General features: G+C 32.2%; 4 protein-coding genes across 5 annotated transcripts; 2 read left to right on the top strand and 2 right to left on the bottom strand.

The window, feature by feature from the left end:
- Positions 1-1,888: 1,888 nt before the first annotated feature.
- LOC106648101 lies at positions 1,889-7,692 on the top strand. The gene is made up of 6 exons (XM_023462095.1): positions 1,889-3,194; positions 3,862-3,989; positions 4,069-4,321; positions 4,402-4,517; positions 4,818-5,208; positions 5,713-7,692. Exons 3-6 carry the CDS (start codon positions 4,176-4,178, stop codon positions 7,385-7,387), a joined length of 2,328 nt encoding a protein of 775 aa, XP_023317863.1. The 5' UTR covers positions 1,889-3,194; positions 3,862-3,989; positions 4,069-4,175; the 3' UTR covers positions 7,388-7,692.
- A 403-nt stretch (positions 7,693-8,095) lies between these two features.
- Positions 8,096-10,731, top strand: LOC111694331 (UDP-glucuronic acid decarboxylase 1). Of its 2 annotated transcripts, XM_023462100.1 has the most exons (6): positions 8,096-8,840; positions 8,901-8,982; positions 9,043-9,606; positions 9,666-9,779; positions 9,848-10,168; positions 10,243-10,511. In XM_023462100.1, exons 2-6 carry the CDS (start codon positions 8,925-8,927, stop codon positions 10,509-10,511), a joined length of 1,326 nt encoding a protein of 441 aa, XP_023317868.1. In that variant the 5' UTR covers positions 8,096-8,840; positions 8,901-8,924. The 2 variants fall into 2 exon arrangements, with proteins under 2 accessions (XP_023317868.1, XP_023317869.1); XM_023462101.1 differs by having other exon boundaries at positions 8,097-8,982; positions 10,243-10,731.
- A 212-nt stretch (positions 10,732-10,943) lies between these two features.
- LOC106648282 (DNA-directed RNA polymerase II subunit RPB7) lies at positions 10,944-12,482 on the bottom strand. Its single transcript, XM_014365038.2, has 5 exons — positions 12,184-12,482; positions 11,831-12,100; positions 11,698-11,748; positions 11,242-11,379; positions 10,944-11,167 (listed from the first exon to the last, which is right to left on the bottom strand). Exons 1-5 carry the CDS (start codon positions 12,193-12,195, stop codon positions 11,117-11,119), a joined length of 522 nt encoding a protein of 173 aa, XP_014220524.1. The 5' UTR covers positions 12,196-12,482; the 3' UTR covers positions 10,944-11,116.
- A 998-nt stretch (positions 12,483-13,480) lies between these two features.
- Positions 13,481-14,596, bottom strand: LOC111694329 (DNA-directed RNA polymerase II subunit RPB7-like). Its single transcript, XM_023462070.1, has 3 exons — positions 14,589-14,596; positions 13,907-14,044; positions 13,481-13,832 (listed from the first exon to the last, which is right to left on the bottom strand). Exons 2-3 carry the CDS (start codon positions 14,027-14,029, stop codon positions 13,782-13,784), a joined length of 174 nt encoding a protein of 57 aa, XP_023317838.1. The 5' UTR covers positions 14,030-14,044; positions 14,589-14,596; the 3' UTR covers positions 13,481-13,781.
- Positions 14,597-16,386: the final 1,790 nt, after the last annotated feature.

Below are 16,386 nucleotides of genomic sequence, written 5' to 3'. Positions count from 1 at the left end.
CTCATAAGTTAATATAAATTAGTTATTGTTCATTTTGAAAACATAAGTAACAAAAATCGTAAATTATGCGTTTGGAAAATCTATTATTGTACTTTACTCCACTTCTAATCAACTCAGATTCTCAAAAAGTACTACACCTTATAATAAAGTTATATTCAGTTTTAAGCCCCAATTTAAATTACTACAGATTTTAAAACTGACGTAGGAGAAGAACCATTAGAAAAAAAATTAAAAGGGAAATCATTCATGAATTCGAAAAGCCGAAAAAAGAAGGATCGAGAGAGAGAAAAAAAGTTGTAAAATTAAATTTGTAAATAATTTTTTATTGTTAATAACATAATAAAATGATTCAGTATATAATGTTTTAGCCTTTCTAGTTTATTAATTTCATTTCTATTATTCACATGAACATTACTATTGATTTACAACCTAACTTTTAGGGTGTCCGAAAACTAACATTTTCGGGTTTTTTTAGAAATTCCTCTTACAATAGCTGAAAAAATTATTTTAGGTAAAAATAAACATATGCATTAGAAAGAGCAGAAAATTTCCTAAAAGATTGTATATTCAAAAAAAATTTTTTATCAAACGAGTAATCTCCCCCAATCGATTATAATAGGAAATTTCCTTAAGTGTCCGATAACTAGCTGGTTTACCCTATGCTTTTCATTAAAAAATTACGTATAGCTTCATAACCACACCTCCCGTTATGGGATAGCATTAAAAGGGAATGAAAAATCTCAAAATTTTCGTTTTTCATCGTTTTTTAAATGTGCTTAGAAAACGGTTGGATTGATCTATCGACCTCTGTGATATCTCATTTGAAAGGTATTTATGTTACCTTTAAATCGCCGGACTTAAAATTTAAATCAGTTGAAAAATGACGGAGATACGGCTATTAAAAGATGTACTAAATACGAAAAGTACGACCGTTTTTGCAAAATTTGGATAGGCTGTAACTTAAGTATGTTATAATGAATCTTGCAGGAGTTTTAAAAAATGCAATAGAAAAGGAAAGAAAAATCCTACTCCAACACTGAATGAAAAAGTTTAAATTTTAATCACCTTTCCCCCCTTAATGGAGAAATATCTAATCTCTTTAATGTGATAAAATATTTATAAAAGCCTAATAAGCCAACGACCTGCTGCATTAATAAGGATAAGGAAAAGTTTTGTTGTTTTATTGCAATTCGAATGTATAGTAGAATCGAGCTACAAGTAACATAATCGTTTAATTTCCGTATATAAATATATTTTGTTGCTAACGCTTTTATTCATCATATAATATGTGAATTTTCGCACATCGATGCCTCTAGCGTAGCTTCTTAGATTTGCATAAGAACATAAGACAATTGCCAATTGAAGTAGCTTTACACCGCAGATCGATAAAAAAAAAGCGAACGGCATAAGTATTACAAGTTTATTATTATTCGTGAACGATGCAGCCTGTATATAGGTATACGTAGTAGCTATCATAAAATAAGCGAACGAGTTGATGTCAAGCGCGCGGCAGAAAATCGCGACTCGGTGCAGAGCAGAGCCCCCCTCAAGGCCCTCTCCTTGCGCGCGGCATTCTCGCGATCCGACCCTCTTTTTACCTTCGCGAGCTCTTGCTCGGACTTATACATACATTATACATTTTGTTCTCGAGCATCAGGTCATTTTCTACTATTATACTGTATAGTAGGTATATGCATATTACAACGCGTCGCCCTGCATGGCACTCCGCGTACTAAAAAACATACAATTACCACTCATGCATGAACATTGTAGCGACTGCTGCAAGTATACAGAGCCACTACTGTCAGACATAAGCTGTACAGACACAATAATTATAAAGGGACTATAACATGATATTTGCAGCCACTCTTTAGCGTGCGTTATCGACTGGAGATCGCCAACTCAACAGTTAACAATAAGTAGATATAATCCTAATTCGCATGATAATCAGTCGATTATCGGTTTCGAGTGTTCCGACGAATGAGGGATTATATCGTTTTTTCTAGCTTCTTACTTGTGACGATGCGCCACTGCACCGACATTATCGTGTAACAATTAGCATCAGGTAGCACATAAGTGTCGTACCTTCTTATTCGAAATTCGAGTGTTACGCCCCTTTAAAAAAGCCGCGTGCGCGTAATTCACATAAATAAATCTCACAGCGCGTGGTTCTGACAGTTCTGCAGACGGCGATTGACGTGTGCCATAATGATAGTTTCACGCAATCGTGACGAGATTTCATGTTCATATAATTAATTATCTCCATAAAAAACGGATGGGTTTAGACCCTAGTCATAAATCACATATATATGTGACATAAATACATAGTGTTTTACGGCGTTAGTAAATAGTGCCGAGTCATTTATTAACGGACGCTAATGGAATGGAGTTTAGTCGCTGCGATAAATGCATTTAGCGATTGAATCCCTTTTTACGTACTATTTGTTTTATTACCGTTACACCAAGAGAGCTCGATGATATCAAGTTTTTGCCTGAACTGTTAGTATATGCAGCATCTATTCTTTTTCACATTAGAAAAAAGAATTTTGTATAGTCATAACCTCAATATGTTATGATTACTTGGTTGCGTTCGATAATTTAACGTGAGAAAAAATCTCGCCGCTCAATATTGCGAAGATCTACCAGACTCACGCCTAGAGAAAATCAATTTTATCAATTATGCACTTTGTGCAGTTGCGAAGTAGAAGCAGAAAAAACAGCATCAAGTGTAGAACTACGGTATTCGGTGCAAGTCAAGCCAAAATATCTAAGGACAAAAGCTGTGGTACGTGCATCCATGCAATATATGTTGTACATGCTACCACACACTATACAATAAGAAGAGTGTGTAGCGATTTCAAGATTGTGCGCGCGGGGGTGTTTTAGACTCCCCCACGAGCTGATGTCAGCCAGTAGTCGGCGCGTTTACCGGGACTGCTGCGGCAACGGGATCGAGCTTACTGAGACGAGCCACGACCGGGGCACGACCCACGAGTTCGTTCTAAGAAGGTGCAGCAGCAGTGCAGACCAACCCGCGTACAATCGTCGCCGTCTTTTACGCTGGGCTGTTAAATTTCTCGGACTTGGCTGTCTTGGCGTATTTTGCTGCGCGATTCCCACGCTGCTCGCTCTGCTAGTTTGCATCGTCGTCAGTCTGATTGTACTTATCAAGACTTTGGCCCGCGAACCTATTCGTAAGTTTTATCTATATCATACAAGGCCTTCTAATTTAATACGTTATTTTCTCATTCATCTCGCCGATTTTTCTATTCACGCGATATCCTTGTCATTCCAATCCGTGTGGCCGATCAAGAGCATATTCTATATCTTTGTTGCAAATATTTACAAATACACAATCCCGTGTACTAGTTCTTACCTATATCGACCGTATCTAAAGGTATAATGGCCTGCGTAACATGTTTGCATTTTTATACTTCGATCATATTAGTTAGATATCTTTAAGTGTTTAGTAAGGGCTGCTATAAACTTTTTTTTTTAATGCTGTTTACTAGGATACTACTCACATGCTTTGTTGTACAAAACGTAGGTGTTTGAGGATTTGAACTGATAACTATTTGTGTGTTTGAATAATTTTAATTGGGAAAATGTGATTGTTTCAGTGAACATATTGTTTTTACAAGAATAAATTAATTGTAAAACGCAAGAATGAGAAAATATTTTTAATTTTTATTTTTAATTATTTTTAATTATTTTTAATTTTAATTTTTAATTTTTATTTTTAATTATTTTTAATTATTTTTAATTTTTATTTTTAATACATTTTACTTATATTGTTATAAATTGTATCAATTTATTGAAATTTCTTTAAGACTATCCAACATAACGATGTTTTTTTTTCAGATACTTTACTTGTTGTCGAATCTGTCGGGGTACACATAATAAACCCTAAATCTATATTTAGTGACGTGGAGGAGTATTTGCCATGGAAAACCATTGATAATATTTTTATCAATGAAGTCATATCTGAAGTAAATCATTTGTATTTATATTTTTCATCTTCACAATTTCTAGATTGCAATTGACCAATTCATCTTTATTTTCATGCAGCAAAAAGTTTTGTATTACTTGACATTCATTGTAAGAAAACTTGATAACAATGGTAAAAATAGCATAAGATTGATCCCTTTGTTTTGTGATCTAAAACCTGAAAGAAAATGCCTGGAATACATGTACACACTCTTGGCAAATTGCATTGGGAAGACAAAGACAATGAAGCTGCTTTAACAGTTCCTGGATCATATTGGTTTTGTAGGAAAAACAGCATTTATAAATTTACATTCAAATTTCATAAATCAGTGAGGTATATAAAGACATAATTGAAGTTTCAAATAGGTAAATTTAAAATAGATAAAACTGTGAGTAATAGACATATTTTTTCAGAAACAATGTACAATTTTCTCATAGTAAAGAGTTAATGAAAATAGTTAGAAGAGTATTAAAAAAACCACCAAAACAAGGACAACATTTTAGCACAAAAAATTTAATAGTTATTTACAGTATCCTTTAAAAAATGATACAATCTGTTTTATATTCAATGACCAAACCAGCTCAACAGTATAATTTTTAATCCTGTTCACTAAAATGTATATTTTTCTAAAAGACTCCATGGCAACCTTTATTTTGATGAACTTGAAGTCATGATAGAGCCTTTCAGAGAAATATTAAAAAAAGGTTTCAGAATACACGATTGAAAATTTTATCTATGGGCTGGCTTTGCCACTTACTGGGAAAATACTTCATCAGATTTAAACATTTATAATTTTAAATAGATTCCTTAATTTAAGTGTCTAATTCAGATCATGCAACATGGACTCGACAAGATAGAATATTTGCTGTGATGAAATTTCGTGATAGGCCAGATGCTAGTGCATTTTCTTACGTCATTATACTAACTGTCAAAATTGTAAATCAACTTCGATCTTCAGGGCCAATTTTAAATGAAGCTTCCAATCAAAGGTTGAATGAATGTACTTCTAAAGTTGGATCAGTTCTGAGAAACTCAACATTTGAAAAGGAAAAAGATAAAACAGAAATTCCTGTTACATCAATGTTAACTAATGGTCATTCAAATTTACTATATAAAAATTTGAATAGACCACAGGCTTCACAAAAAACTTACACATGTTTGAAAGCATTTACATCGTCTGATGCTATTGAGCTTGGTGCAACTTCAAGTTGGATCATAAGGTCAATGAATTTCTTAAATTGTCTTTCTAAACAAAGTGTAAAAACAAAAACACACTTTAAATTAGTAAAATAGAAAAATCTATTAAAAATCAACTTTTTCTTGAGCTGTTAATCAGAATTTATTTTTGATTTTCCCCTACGTTCCTTAATTTTTCATGAGTTTTCACAAAGTATTGTTGATTTAGTATTCTCATAAATGTTTTTCTTTACGTTGCATTTATGATTTCTACTAATAAACATCTTATCAAAGCATGAGTACTTATTGGTGGGGTTTATTACATATAATTTAAATTGCACTTAATTTTTTAGCGATATTACATTTGTTAAACATAAAATCGAATGATTACATGTAGAATAGCTAATAATTAATATAGTAAATGGTAAAATGTAAACAGTAATAGTGAGAAATACTGTAACATAATCATCCATAGGACTTAAAGCAATAGTAGTAGTGTAAAATTGTAGTAGAGAATGTTCAATAATATCTTATTTACTGTTATACAGTGGTAGAGATGACGATAAAAACGACAAGATGAAACGCCTAAATTCAGGAATAATGGATTGCAGTAAGCACAATGAAGACTTGGAATCACTACCAACGACGTCAAAACATGATTCCGAGCTTGATTTTGTTGCTGATGAAGAAAACAGTAATAGTTCCAGTTCAGATTCTGCAGATCTTCCTTACCAGTATCTCATTGAAAGAGATATTGAACGTGAAATAGCCAATTCAAAAGCAAAAAGTAAAAGACAAGTTAGTGAGTCATCTGTTGTCAGCGAATCATTAGTTGTCACCGAAGTAGACACAAAGTCACCGAAATGTTCATCATCTCGAAGATCCAGTGCTTCTTGCTCATCGGTATCTCGTCAAGATTTCAAAGAAGAGCTTTCTCCAGACCTAGCGAATCTTCGATCGTCTGACATTACCGATCTTGTCATGAAAGGCCTTATGTTCACAATTAGACAGGATGAGAATGCTGTCATTGTTGTGGAAGAAAAAACTAAACTCGAACTTGATGAAGTTCTTGAGAACTCGGAAAAGGTTGAAACCGAAGAAGGAGACCCTTGTCTATTAAACTCAAGTTTACTGCGACTTGAGAAAATGATAACGCGAATGAAAGCACCTGCAGTTACTTCGCCTAAAGAAAATGAAATGCATCAAAATGGTCTGGTCTCATATTTGGATTCAACCAGTAGCAACAATGACATGGCCACCAAAAAACTTGATAAAACAAAAAATGGTTTGGACTGGCCTCCATTTTTCTTGAATGAAGAAAATTCCGACTCAGAGTTAAAAAAAAATAGACTTATCATTGGCAGTGCACACAATTTTTTTTATAATAATGAATTAACTCAAGATGAAGATTTTATACTCAGTTTAAGTGACGAGGAAAATGAAGTTGAAGATTCGCTAAAAGTTTCTGTACATCCTTCGTATTTAAATGATATCCTTGATGCCAAGACTCCGGCTTCATCCAATTTACCTGATTTGATATCACAAAAAACAAATCTAGATGATGGAGTACCCATGAAAAAGAAAAAAGGATCTAATATTCAAGTTGAATATGATGGTTCATTAAAAATCCCTAAAATAATCTCAAATCAAATAATTTCTGATGATCAATTACCTGAAATGTTATTAAAAACACTAAAAACTAAAAATTCTCCCGAAAATCAAGAGAATAATGAATTAATCAAGTCATTTTCTAATAAAATTATTGCTGAAAGAGGTAAAGAGCCGCAAAATGAAAAGGACTTTAATAAGATATCAAATAATCATAATCAAAATAGTTACTTTTCTGAAGTTGATTCGTTTTATGCAATCAGAAGAACACGTTCAAACGCTAGAATGTTGGGTATATCGTCGTCGTCTTCGTCGTCGTTGTTATCTTCACATCTAAACTTAACTCATCGACTTACATCAAAGTCAAAAATGCAGAAAAATTTCACACAAAAAGAAGTTGATAAAATAAAAAATTTTTCTAATATCAATGAAAACCTGAAAATCAAACAAAAAAGTGGGGATAGTGATCAGAACATGGTAAAAATAATCAAACCCAGTGAATTTAAACGAAATTCTATCATTAATGTTCCCAAATTGATATGGGATTTGAACTTTACTCCAAAAGTAGTAATTGAGCGTTTAGATCCTTCTAAACTTATGAAAAAACAAATTTGAATTTATAAAAATAGAAATTGTACATTTTAATACGCATAGTTTACATTACATAATGTAACTAATTTATTTACATAATTGTAGATGTATACTAAAACTAGCACTTCGTTATTAACAAAGATGTCGCTAGTCAATTGCAATGATTTTTGATTCAAATTTTTTTACTATATTGAATTATAATTGTTATAGATGTCCATTATAAATACTCTAAAAATTAAAGTTATCAAAATGACATTATTGATGTATATAATTGTGAAAAATATAAAACAATGTAAATTTTAAAAAGCAGTGTGAACTTCCATTGAAATACATTTCTCATTTATGAATGTATATCATGTTTTACTAAATAACAAACAAGAATTATGAGTAGATCTATGAAATTTTCAATTTAATAAGTTTTTAATTATTATTCACACAATTAAAAAACATTTCGCTTTTATTGTTTTCCTCTGCAAAGATTTTTTTGTGTAAAAGATCATTTGAAGAATTGACTGAGAAATTGGAAAAATTTGCTTAATGAAACTCAATTGTTGTCCTTTTTTCCATTTATCAACCTACTGAATTAGGTGCTTATTTTAAAACATTTGCATAACTTGTTCATATTTATTTGACACTTCATTTAAATGTCAAAACGAGTTAATTACTTCTCAAAAAAAGCAGTGATCATATAACAATTATCTTGAAAAGAAATGCTGCTAAACTTCAAAATAATTCGCAGTTACTTTAAATGATTCATACATTTTTTCTATTTTCCATATAAAATTATAAAACAATCGTTTTCGTTGTCCCGACCTAGATTCGTTCAATTTTCAAAAAATGTCGAGCTCGTTGCAGCAGAGCCACAACAATGCACGCAATTATCTTGCGTATTCGTATTCAGTCAACTTCGAGAGCCCATTTGTTTAAACACTGCGTGCGAGAGCATGTTTGTATATCGGGAAGCGACATAAACTTACCAGTTCAGTGCGGTATATTGCTTACATACAATATGAGCAGTGTGCAATGCAACACTGCTGACTGCAGTCAACTCAGAGTAGACAGCCGCAATCTGGATGCATGCTCTAGTGCGGCTACTTATTTTATACGTCTACCTCTATAACTCACAATATAGCTTACTCGCTCAATGCAGTGTATTATTAGTTTTTATTTGAAGTTGAAATAATCCTAAAATATTGTGTGTACAACATAGCGTAAAACGCGTCTGAAGTTGTTGAAAAACTATTTGTCAAAAAATTGTTTGACATCGTCTAACGCTAAATTTATACAATCAACCGAACTCAATTTTTTGAATTTTGATTATTACTTCGTCGGCGCTATTCATTATTATTACAATGAGAACGAATTTAACTATTTTTGTCGGGAAAGAGATGACTTTTCGCAAAATTCTTCGCTTTTCGAACATTATATAACGGAGGTTATACCAAAGTTAAAGATATTTGTTCAGAAGATAACAAAGGTATTAACGTTTTGCAGATAGTCAAAACAATTTTGTGATTTGATTGTTTTTAAAAAACAGGACACATGTTTCGTCAAGAAAATTATGCCAAATCTAAGAAAGATGAAACAAATCGCTATAATTTTAATTGGACTGCTTTTAGGTATTTTTAATGTTATTTTCTAAAAAGTAATATGATGTAATTAACAACATTTTAAATCAGTTTTAGGTTTATACAAAAGCTTAGTAAAAACAGAAGATGACAATGACTTTCATGCAGACCAAAAAAGAGTACCTAATGTTCACTTTCAAAACAGTTTGAGAATAGCTAACAATGAAGAAACAAGTGAAATTGAAATTAATAATTTACAAGAAGCCAAAAATAAAATTAAAGAACTTGAAAAGAAATTACAGTTAATAGAAACTAAACTAAATAATGTAGTCAACAAAAATTTTCCAATTGTCAAGTTCCTAAACTATAAAAATAGAAAACGTATTCTAGTAACTGGTGGCGCTGGATTTGTAGGCTCACATTTAGTGGATCGTTTGATGTTAGCTGGTCATGAAGTTATTGTTGTTGATAATTTTTTTACTGGACGTAAGAGAAATGTAGAACATTGGATTGGGCATGAAAATTTTGAAATGGTTCATCATGATGTTGTTAGGCCTTTGTATGTAGAAGTAGATGAAATTTATCATCTTGCCAGTCCAGCTAGCCCACCGCATTATATGTTGAATCCTGTCAAAACTATAAAGACTAATACGTTAGGGACCATAAACATGTTAGGTAAATTTTCTATTCTCGTTAAATTATTGTTTCTTTTCAAATTTGGAATCTTATTGCAGGTCTTGCCAAAAGAGTCGGAGCTAGAGTATTAATAGCAAGTACATCAGAAGTTTATGGAGATCCTGAAGAACATCCTCAATCTGAAACTTACTGGGGACACGTTAATCCTATTGGTAATAACAATTACATATTTAAAATGCTAATCAACTATTAAATTCCTTGGTAAAACTGTTATTTTTAGGTCCCAGAGCTTGTTACGACGAAGGGAAACGAGTTGCAGAAACATTAAGTTATGCATATCAACGCCAAGAAAATATAGCTGTCAGAGTAGCTAGAATTTTCAATACTTATGGACCTAGAATGCATATGAATGATGGAAGAGTTGTATCAAATTTCATTCTACAAGCTCTACAAAATCATTCTATTACCATTTATGGTGATGGAAAACAAACTAGATCTTTCCAGTATGTTTCCGATCTAGTTGACGGATTGATTGCTCTAATGGCATCAAATTACACACAACCAATAAACATTGGAAATCCTGTAGAACATACAATTGAAGGTACAGGGCTTTCACTTTTACATACTTCTTAATAATCTATATTATTGTTAATCAAAATTTTTTTTTAACTAAAGAATTTGCTAAAATTATTAAGGACTTGGTTGGAGGTACAAGTCAAATAGTTGAACTACCAGCAGTAGAGGATGATCCTCAACGACGGAAACCTGATATTTCAAGAGCTAAAAAATATTTAAATTGGGAACCAAAAATTTCACTTGCTGAAGGATTAAGAAAAACACTAGCTTATTTTGTTAAAGAATTACAGCGTTCAAAAACCTCACACATTGACAATAATTTGAAAAGGCCATTCAAAAATGATCATGATATAATTGATCAATTATAGTGACAATTTTATATGAAATTTGAATTTTTAAAGACTTTAATCATTACAATATTTATTTATTATATTTATAAAATACTTAAATTATTGAAATTAATTTTTTAAAAATGATGCAAGCAAGCAAAACCATATTATATCATTTAGACAGCGTTATTATTAATAATATTTGTAAATAATTTTTATAAAGTCTTTGTGAATTATTACTTTGTAAAAAATTACTGTAAATATTTGATGGTTTATTAATTATGATTTCTCACCTGAAAGTTCATAAAACTCTGTGATTAATTCAATGATTACTCAAGAAATATAGTTTTCAAGATATTTATAAAATATACTCTTCAAGCTACTACAAAAAATATGTACATATACAAAAGTGAAGAGTCATTATTAAGTGAAGTATAAATTAAAATTCTTATTATTTTATAACCATTTCTATTGATTTTGAACCCCTTTTTATTGATGCTTTCAAAAATATTATCAAAAAATTGTTCAATTCATGAATGAAGTCAAAAAACACATCATCAAAAAAAAACTTACACGATATATACTATTTTAACAAAATTTACACATTAATTAATCTATGTTTCAAGTATGTATCATTAATTATTTCAATTACACATTAAACCTAAATAATCATCCATCAAAGTTCCAATTGCAAACTGAAAAAAAAATACATAAATGTTAATTAAAAAAAGTATTTACAATTAATAGTAAACAAATAAATTCAACATACAATCCCAGTTGCATCAACTCTAGTACCAACAATTTTTAGCCTAATTTCATCGTCAGCTTGAATGACAACATCTTCTTCTTTTGATTTGTAGCATGGAGGATTCACATTAGGACAAAATTGCATATCTGGAGGTATAGACTGCAAACAAGGAAAATAAATAATGAATAAGTGAATTTTATAATGAATAATTAAACTTAAATTAGTTTGTATATTATGTCAATGTGTCAAAAATTGAGAAAAGCCTATTAGTAAATGTAAAGAGCAGGCAAATATAGGTATAAGGTACCAGCACTTTCCAAGCATAAAGTAAAAATTCTATTTAGTCTATTGACCTATATAGTCTAGTCCAAACATAGTTTGTAAGGATAATATGTTTTTAAAATAGCTTAAATATTTAGATTAAGTAAAACTTTTTAGTTTTTTTTTCAGATCAATTGAAAGTTTATTGTTACTTACATGATGGGATATGAAGCAGGACAACGGGCCTATTTCTGCAAACATTCCAACCTGAAAAATATATCAAACATGTTGTTACTTCATTGTCAGTAATAGCTTAAAACTTTCATATTAATAAAAAAGATATAAATACTTTGTTAACTTGTGTGACAATAGCATCTACAATTTCTCCTTTGAAAGGTCTGAAAACAATAGCTCTATACTTGACAGGATAAACTACAAAACCTTGCCCAGGTTGAATTATTCCTGCTCCAATATTATCAATCGTCGTAACGGCTATAACAAATCCATACTTTCCAGAGCAATTTCCTTCGACTTCTGAGTATAACTTTTGTTTCACAGTTTCAAGAAGCTGTGGTCCAAAGTATCTTGGATGCAGCAAGACTTCGTGATCCAAAGATATCTATTGAAAATTAATTTATATTTATTTCACTTTGCGTAAAAACAAGTTTTTAGACTATTTCACAATAAATCACAATAACTTACGTGAAAAAACATGTTTTATCACTTATGTTTTAGATAATTCGATGTAAACAGCCGCTTGAGGTTGTGTTCTGTTACGTCCGCAATCCTCAATTTCGATTGTACATACAACTTCGAGTTACGACTTACGAGTAGCCGGCACTGCCGACTGCCGAGTGCACTTGGCACTGGTAGGCAATAGCCTGGCTATGCCTGTGTGAGTGAAATTTTTCAAGTAAGGTACAAGTACCAATAACCAACCAGTTTGTATTGGAAAAAATTTGAAATGTGTTTCATTCACGATAATAATTTAATTTTTTCACAAGTATGTGACTTGAATGGTCACAAATAGTGTTAATAAATGTTGGAAAATTCAAAATCAATATCATAATTATTAAATTACGTCAACATCCGAATTACCAACTATAGACCATAAGAAAATGAAGTCGTACCAATTCCTCTTTTTTTTTATCTATACTTAGCCAAATAAATAACTATTTTCAGCTTACTTTTTTATGATTAGTTTTATAATGAACGAAGGCTCAAAATTTATTATTTTTTAAATTTAAATTATAAATATTAAGTATATTATTTAAATTAAAAAAATTTATTAATAAAAAAATATAACGTATTTAAACACAAATTGTAAATCGAAATTGAAACTTTTTTATGATGATAAAATATGTTAATACTGCACCTGATAGACAAAAAATTACTTTTTGCATAATACTAAATGTTGTGATGTTAATTAGGTAATTACTGCATGATTCTCAAGCGAGTTCTTCATCCATTTTTATCTATAAAGTCAAAATCTTTGAAAAAGTACCCTCATCCAGATCAGAATTTAGAAAGATTAGTACAATTTCTAATTTACATGTTAAAATATGAAAAATTTAATAATTAATTTGTGTTTTGGGCTTCCTTGATGGGTTCAAAATCGATATTTGTCAATTTTTGTGTTTGGCATATTTCAACTACATATTTGCAAACTAGAGCTTCGTAATGTTAGCAAGTCCAAAAATTAGAATTAGACGAGGTTTTACAAGGACATGTAGAATCGTTTGCGCATCAAGAATAAACGAAAAAAAATAATTATTCGTGCCACCAACAACTTTTTTTAGTATGCATGTAATACACAAATATTATTATATCATTTAGACAGCGTTATTATTAATAATATTTGTAAATAATTTTTATAAAGTCTTTGTGAATTATTACTTTGTAAAAAATTACTGTAAATATTTGATGGTTTATTAACTATGATTTCTCACCTGAAAGTTCATAAAACTCTGTGATTAATTCAATGATTACTCAAGAAATATAGTTTTCAAGATATTTATAAAATATACTCTTCAAGCTACTACAAAAAATATGTACATATACAAAAGTGAAGAGTCATTATTAAGTGAAGTATAAATTAAAATTCTTATTATTTTATAACCATTTCTATTGATTTTGAACCCCTTTTTATTGATGCTTTCAAAAATATTATCAAAAAATTGTTCAATTCATGAATGAAGTCAAAAAACACATCATCAAAAAAAAACTTACACGATATATACTATTTTAACAAAATTTACACATTAATTAATCTATGTTTCAAGTATGTATCATTAATTATTTCAATTACACATTAAACCTAAATAATCATCCATCAAAGTTCCAATTGCAAATTGAAAAAAAAATACATAAATGTTAATTAAAAAAAGTATTTACAATTAATAGTAAACAAATAAATTCAACATACAATCCCAGTTGCATCAACTCTAGTACCAACAATTTTTAGCCTAATTTCATCGTCAGCTTGAATGACAACATCTTCTTCTTTTGATTTGTAGCATGGAGGATTCACATTAGGACAAAATTGCATATCTGGAGGTATAGACTGCAAACAAAATCGATATTTGTCAATTTTTGTGTTTGGCATATTTCAACTACATATGAGTCATTTCACGTCAAGTCTCCTAGCGCGGCGCCCGCACGGCATTATTAATCGAAATTGCTCAATTTGTAACTCGCCAGAAAAGCATCTAAATGCACCCAGAAAAAATACGTGCCATATGATTTTGACAGGAAATTTCCTCAGCTTTCCGATGATGAGGTCAGATTTTCCAAAATTTTCCATTTTCCCTGGAAAAACTTGACATAAACTTTCAAACTCAAATATCTCAAAAACGGCATTTTTAAGATTTTTTTAAATAGTGCCAATCGAACGCTGAGGAAATTTCCTATCGATATGCAAGTTTTCAGAGAGTACTTTCGATAATTACTCAATGAAATACAGCGACGAACGTGTAAAAACGTGACATTTCGGCCCGTGCGGGGTACTGCGCGCGGGAACAGCTACAAGCTGGCCAGCCAAATCATACCGGAATTCGCCAAGTGAGTGAATATCGTTTACCGATTTTTTCATCGAAATTACATCCAACCTCATGTACTTTTTTCGTCCTTGAGCTGTGCTGTTCTTCCCGTCGCTCTTCCTCTTCGCGGTACTTATCTCCGCGTTCTTATGCTGCTTAGTCATCGGGGGCTTTTATATGTTCATGGCTCTCATGGACGCGTTTCCGATGTGGTTCTTCGTGGCCTATGGCATCGTGACTTCGTTTTACACGCTTTGGCTCATGAACGTCTTGCAGGCTTTATATTCAACCTGATCGTCGCCGGGGTCTACGGCACCTGGTACTGGACGACGGACAAGCGCCAAATGCCCAATTACACGCTCGCGGCTATTAGGCAAGCATCAAAATTAAGTATTTCAAACGAACGCCACGAGTTGAAATTAACGCCGGTCTTTCGCAGATATCACTTGGGATCGGTAGCGATCGCCTCGATTCTCTACCTGGTCTGTATGATCATCTGAGAATGCAATTATGGCGACAACAAATAGGTCGAAGCTATGGGCGAAGGCTTGGCGTTCGAGCAGATATGGCGCTCCACGGCGGGCCCCTCGTCGAGTCCGCCAAAACGGCTCGCAATCTCTGGCGCAGACATTACGCGTGAGTCAGCGAGGTCATCGGGGTCGGTGACACTTTTACTACGGCGTTCAGAAGATCCTGCAGCTAAATATATAATTATACACCTCTGCTCCTCTCCCCTTAGAAGATCAAGTGTACGATGCTCTGGGTCGGCAGATCCGCCGTGCTCACCCCTGCTTTGCTGGTGCACAGGGGTGCACTGTTGGCCCTGTCGTGGGACAAATTAGGCATCGAGTTTTATTTCCTTCTCCTTCCATTCAACTTATTTTTGGCATTCACTGTGATACGGTTGATAAATATTGCGTGCGACACCGTCTTGCTGTGCGTACTCGAGAATCACGAGGTCTATAGCAGAGCAGCTCGCAACGTGCCGGATAAGCTGAGGAAGCTCGTTCTCGAGGCGGAACAAAAATGATTGAATTTTATCGTCTGATAAATCTGCCAGTCCAAAATTTTTAATAAATTTTAAGATCATAACTTCACTGTCTGTACTGTTTATTTAAGGGCGTATGTCAACAACACGATACAAAAAAAATTCTCCTCCGGCGTTACGATAAACTGTGAATTTTTTCGATTGTGAATAAAAATTCGAAAAAATTGCGCGCACGTAGGTGTCACTATTTAATATGTACAGGAAGAACTTTTGAATGGATATTTAAAAACGACGATTGAAAAATAATAGAACAATAGTAAGCTCAAACATAACCTTTATGAGAAACAATTGAATCGAATAATAACATTCAAGTATCTGCCTTTCTACAAATTTTGATTCGTGTTCCAACCTAAATATCAGATTAGTCGAGCAACGAGGCAATCAAGTTCATTAATAGCTGTTGAATACTAAGTCGCTGTAATCGGACCCTGCTTTAACGTTGATATTAATTGTGAGTAAGAGTTTTTAAATGAGAGGTTTTTTAAACTTAATAAAACATTTTCAAACAGATGGGTAACGCCGTGGCGAAAACAACCACTGAAGTGCTCTACACTCTTGTTAATCCTTGGGTGATGATAGGAGGGCTCTTTACTGGGACCAGTGGAGCAAAAGAGGTGATAAAAGAAACGCTCGACTGTGTACAGCAAAATGTGACGACAACAGACATGATCGTATGTGTATGTGAGTGTGTTAAAGGGTCTGTTGCCTTCATTGGCAGCAACGTTACTGGTAAAGTAAATGTGATGAATGGGCCGATAACTATCGAAACCTTTGTATTTACTTAAAATAACCAAGTCTGGATAAATATTCAACAACTAA

The sequence above is a fragment of the Trichogramma pretiosum genome, unplaced genomic scaffold (genome assembly GCF_000599845.2).
Source record: "Trichogramma pretiosum strain Unisexual culture from Peru unplaced genomic scaffold, Tpre_2.0 scaffold20, whole genome shotgun sequence".
Lineage (NCBI taxonomy): Eukaryota > Metazoa > Arthropoda > Insecta > Hymenoptera > Trichogrammatidae > Trichogramma > Trichogramma pretiosum.
The sequence above is the reverse complement of the archived record's forward strand: the minus strand, read 5'-3'. Positions and strand labels throughout refer to the sequence as shown.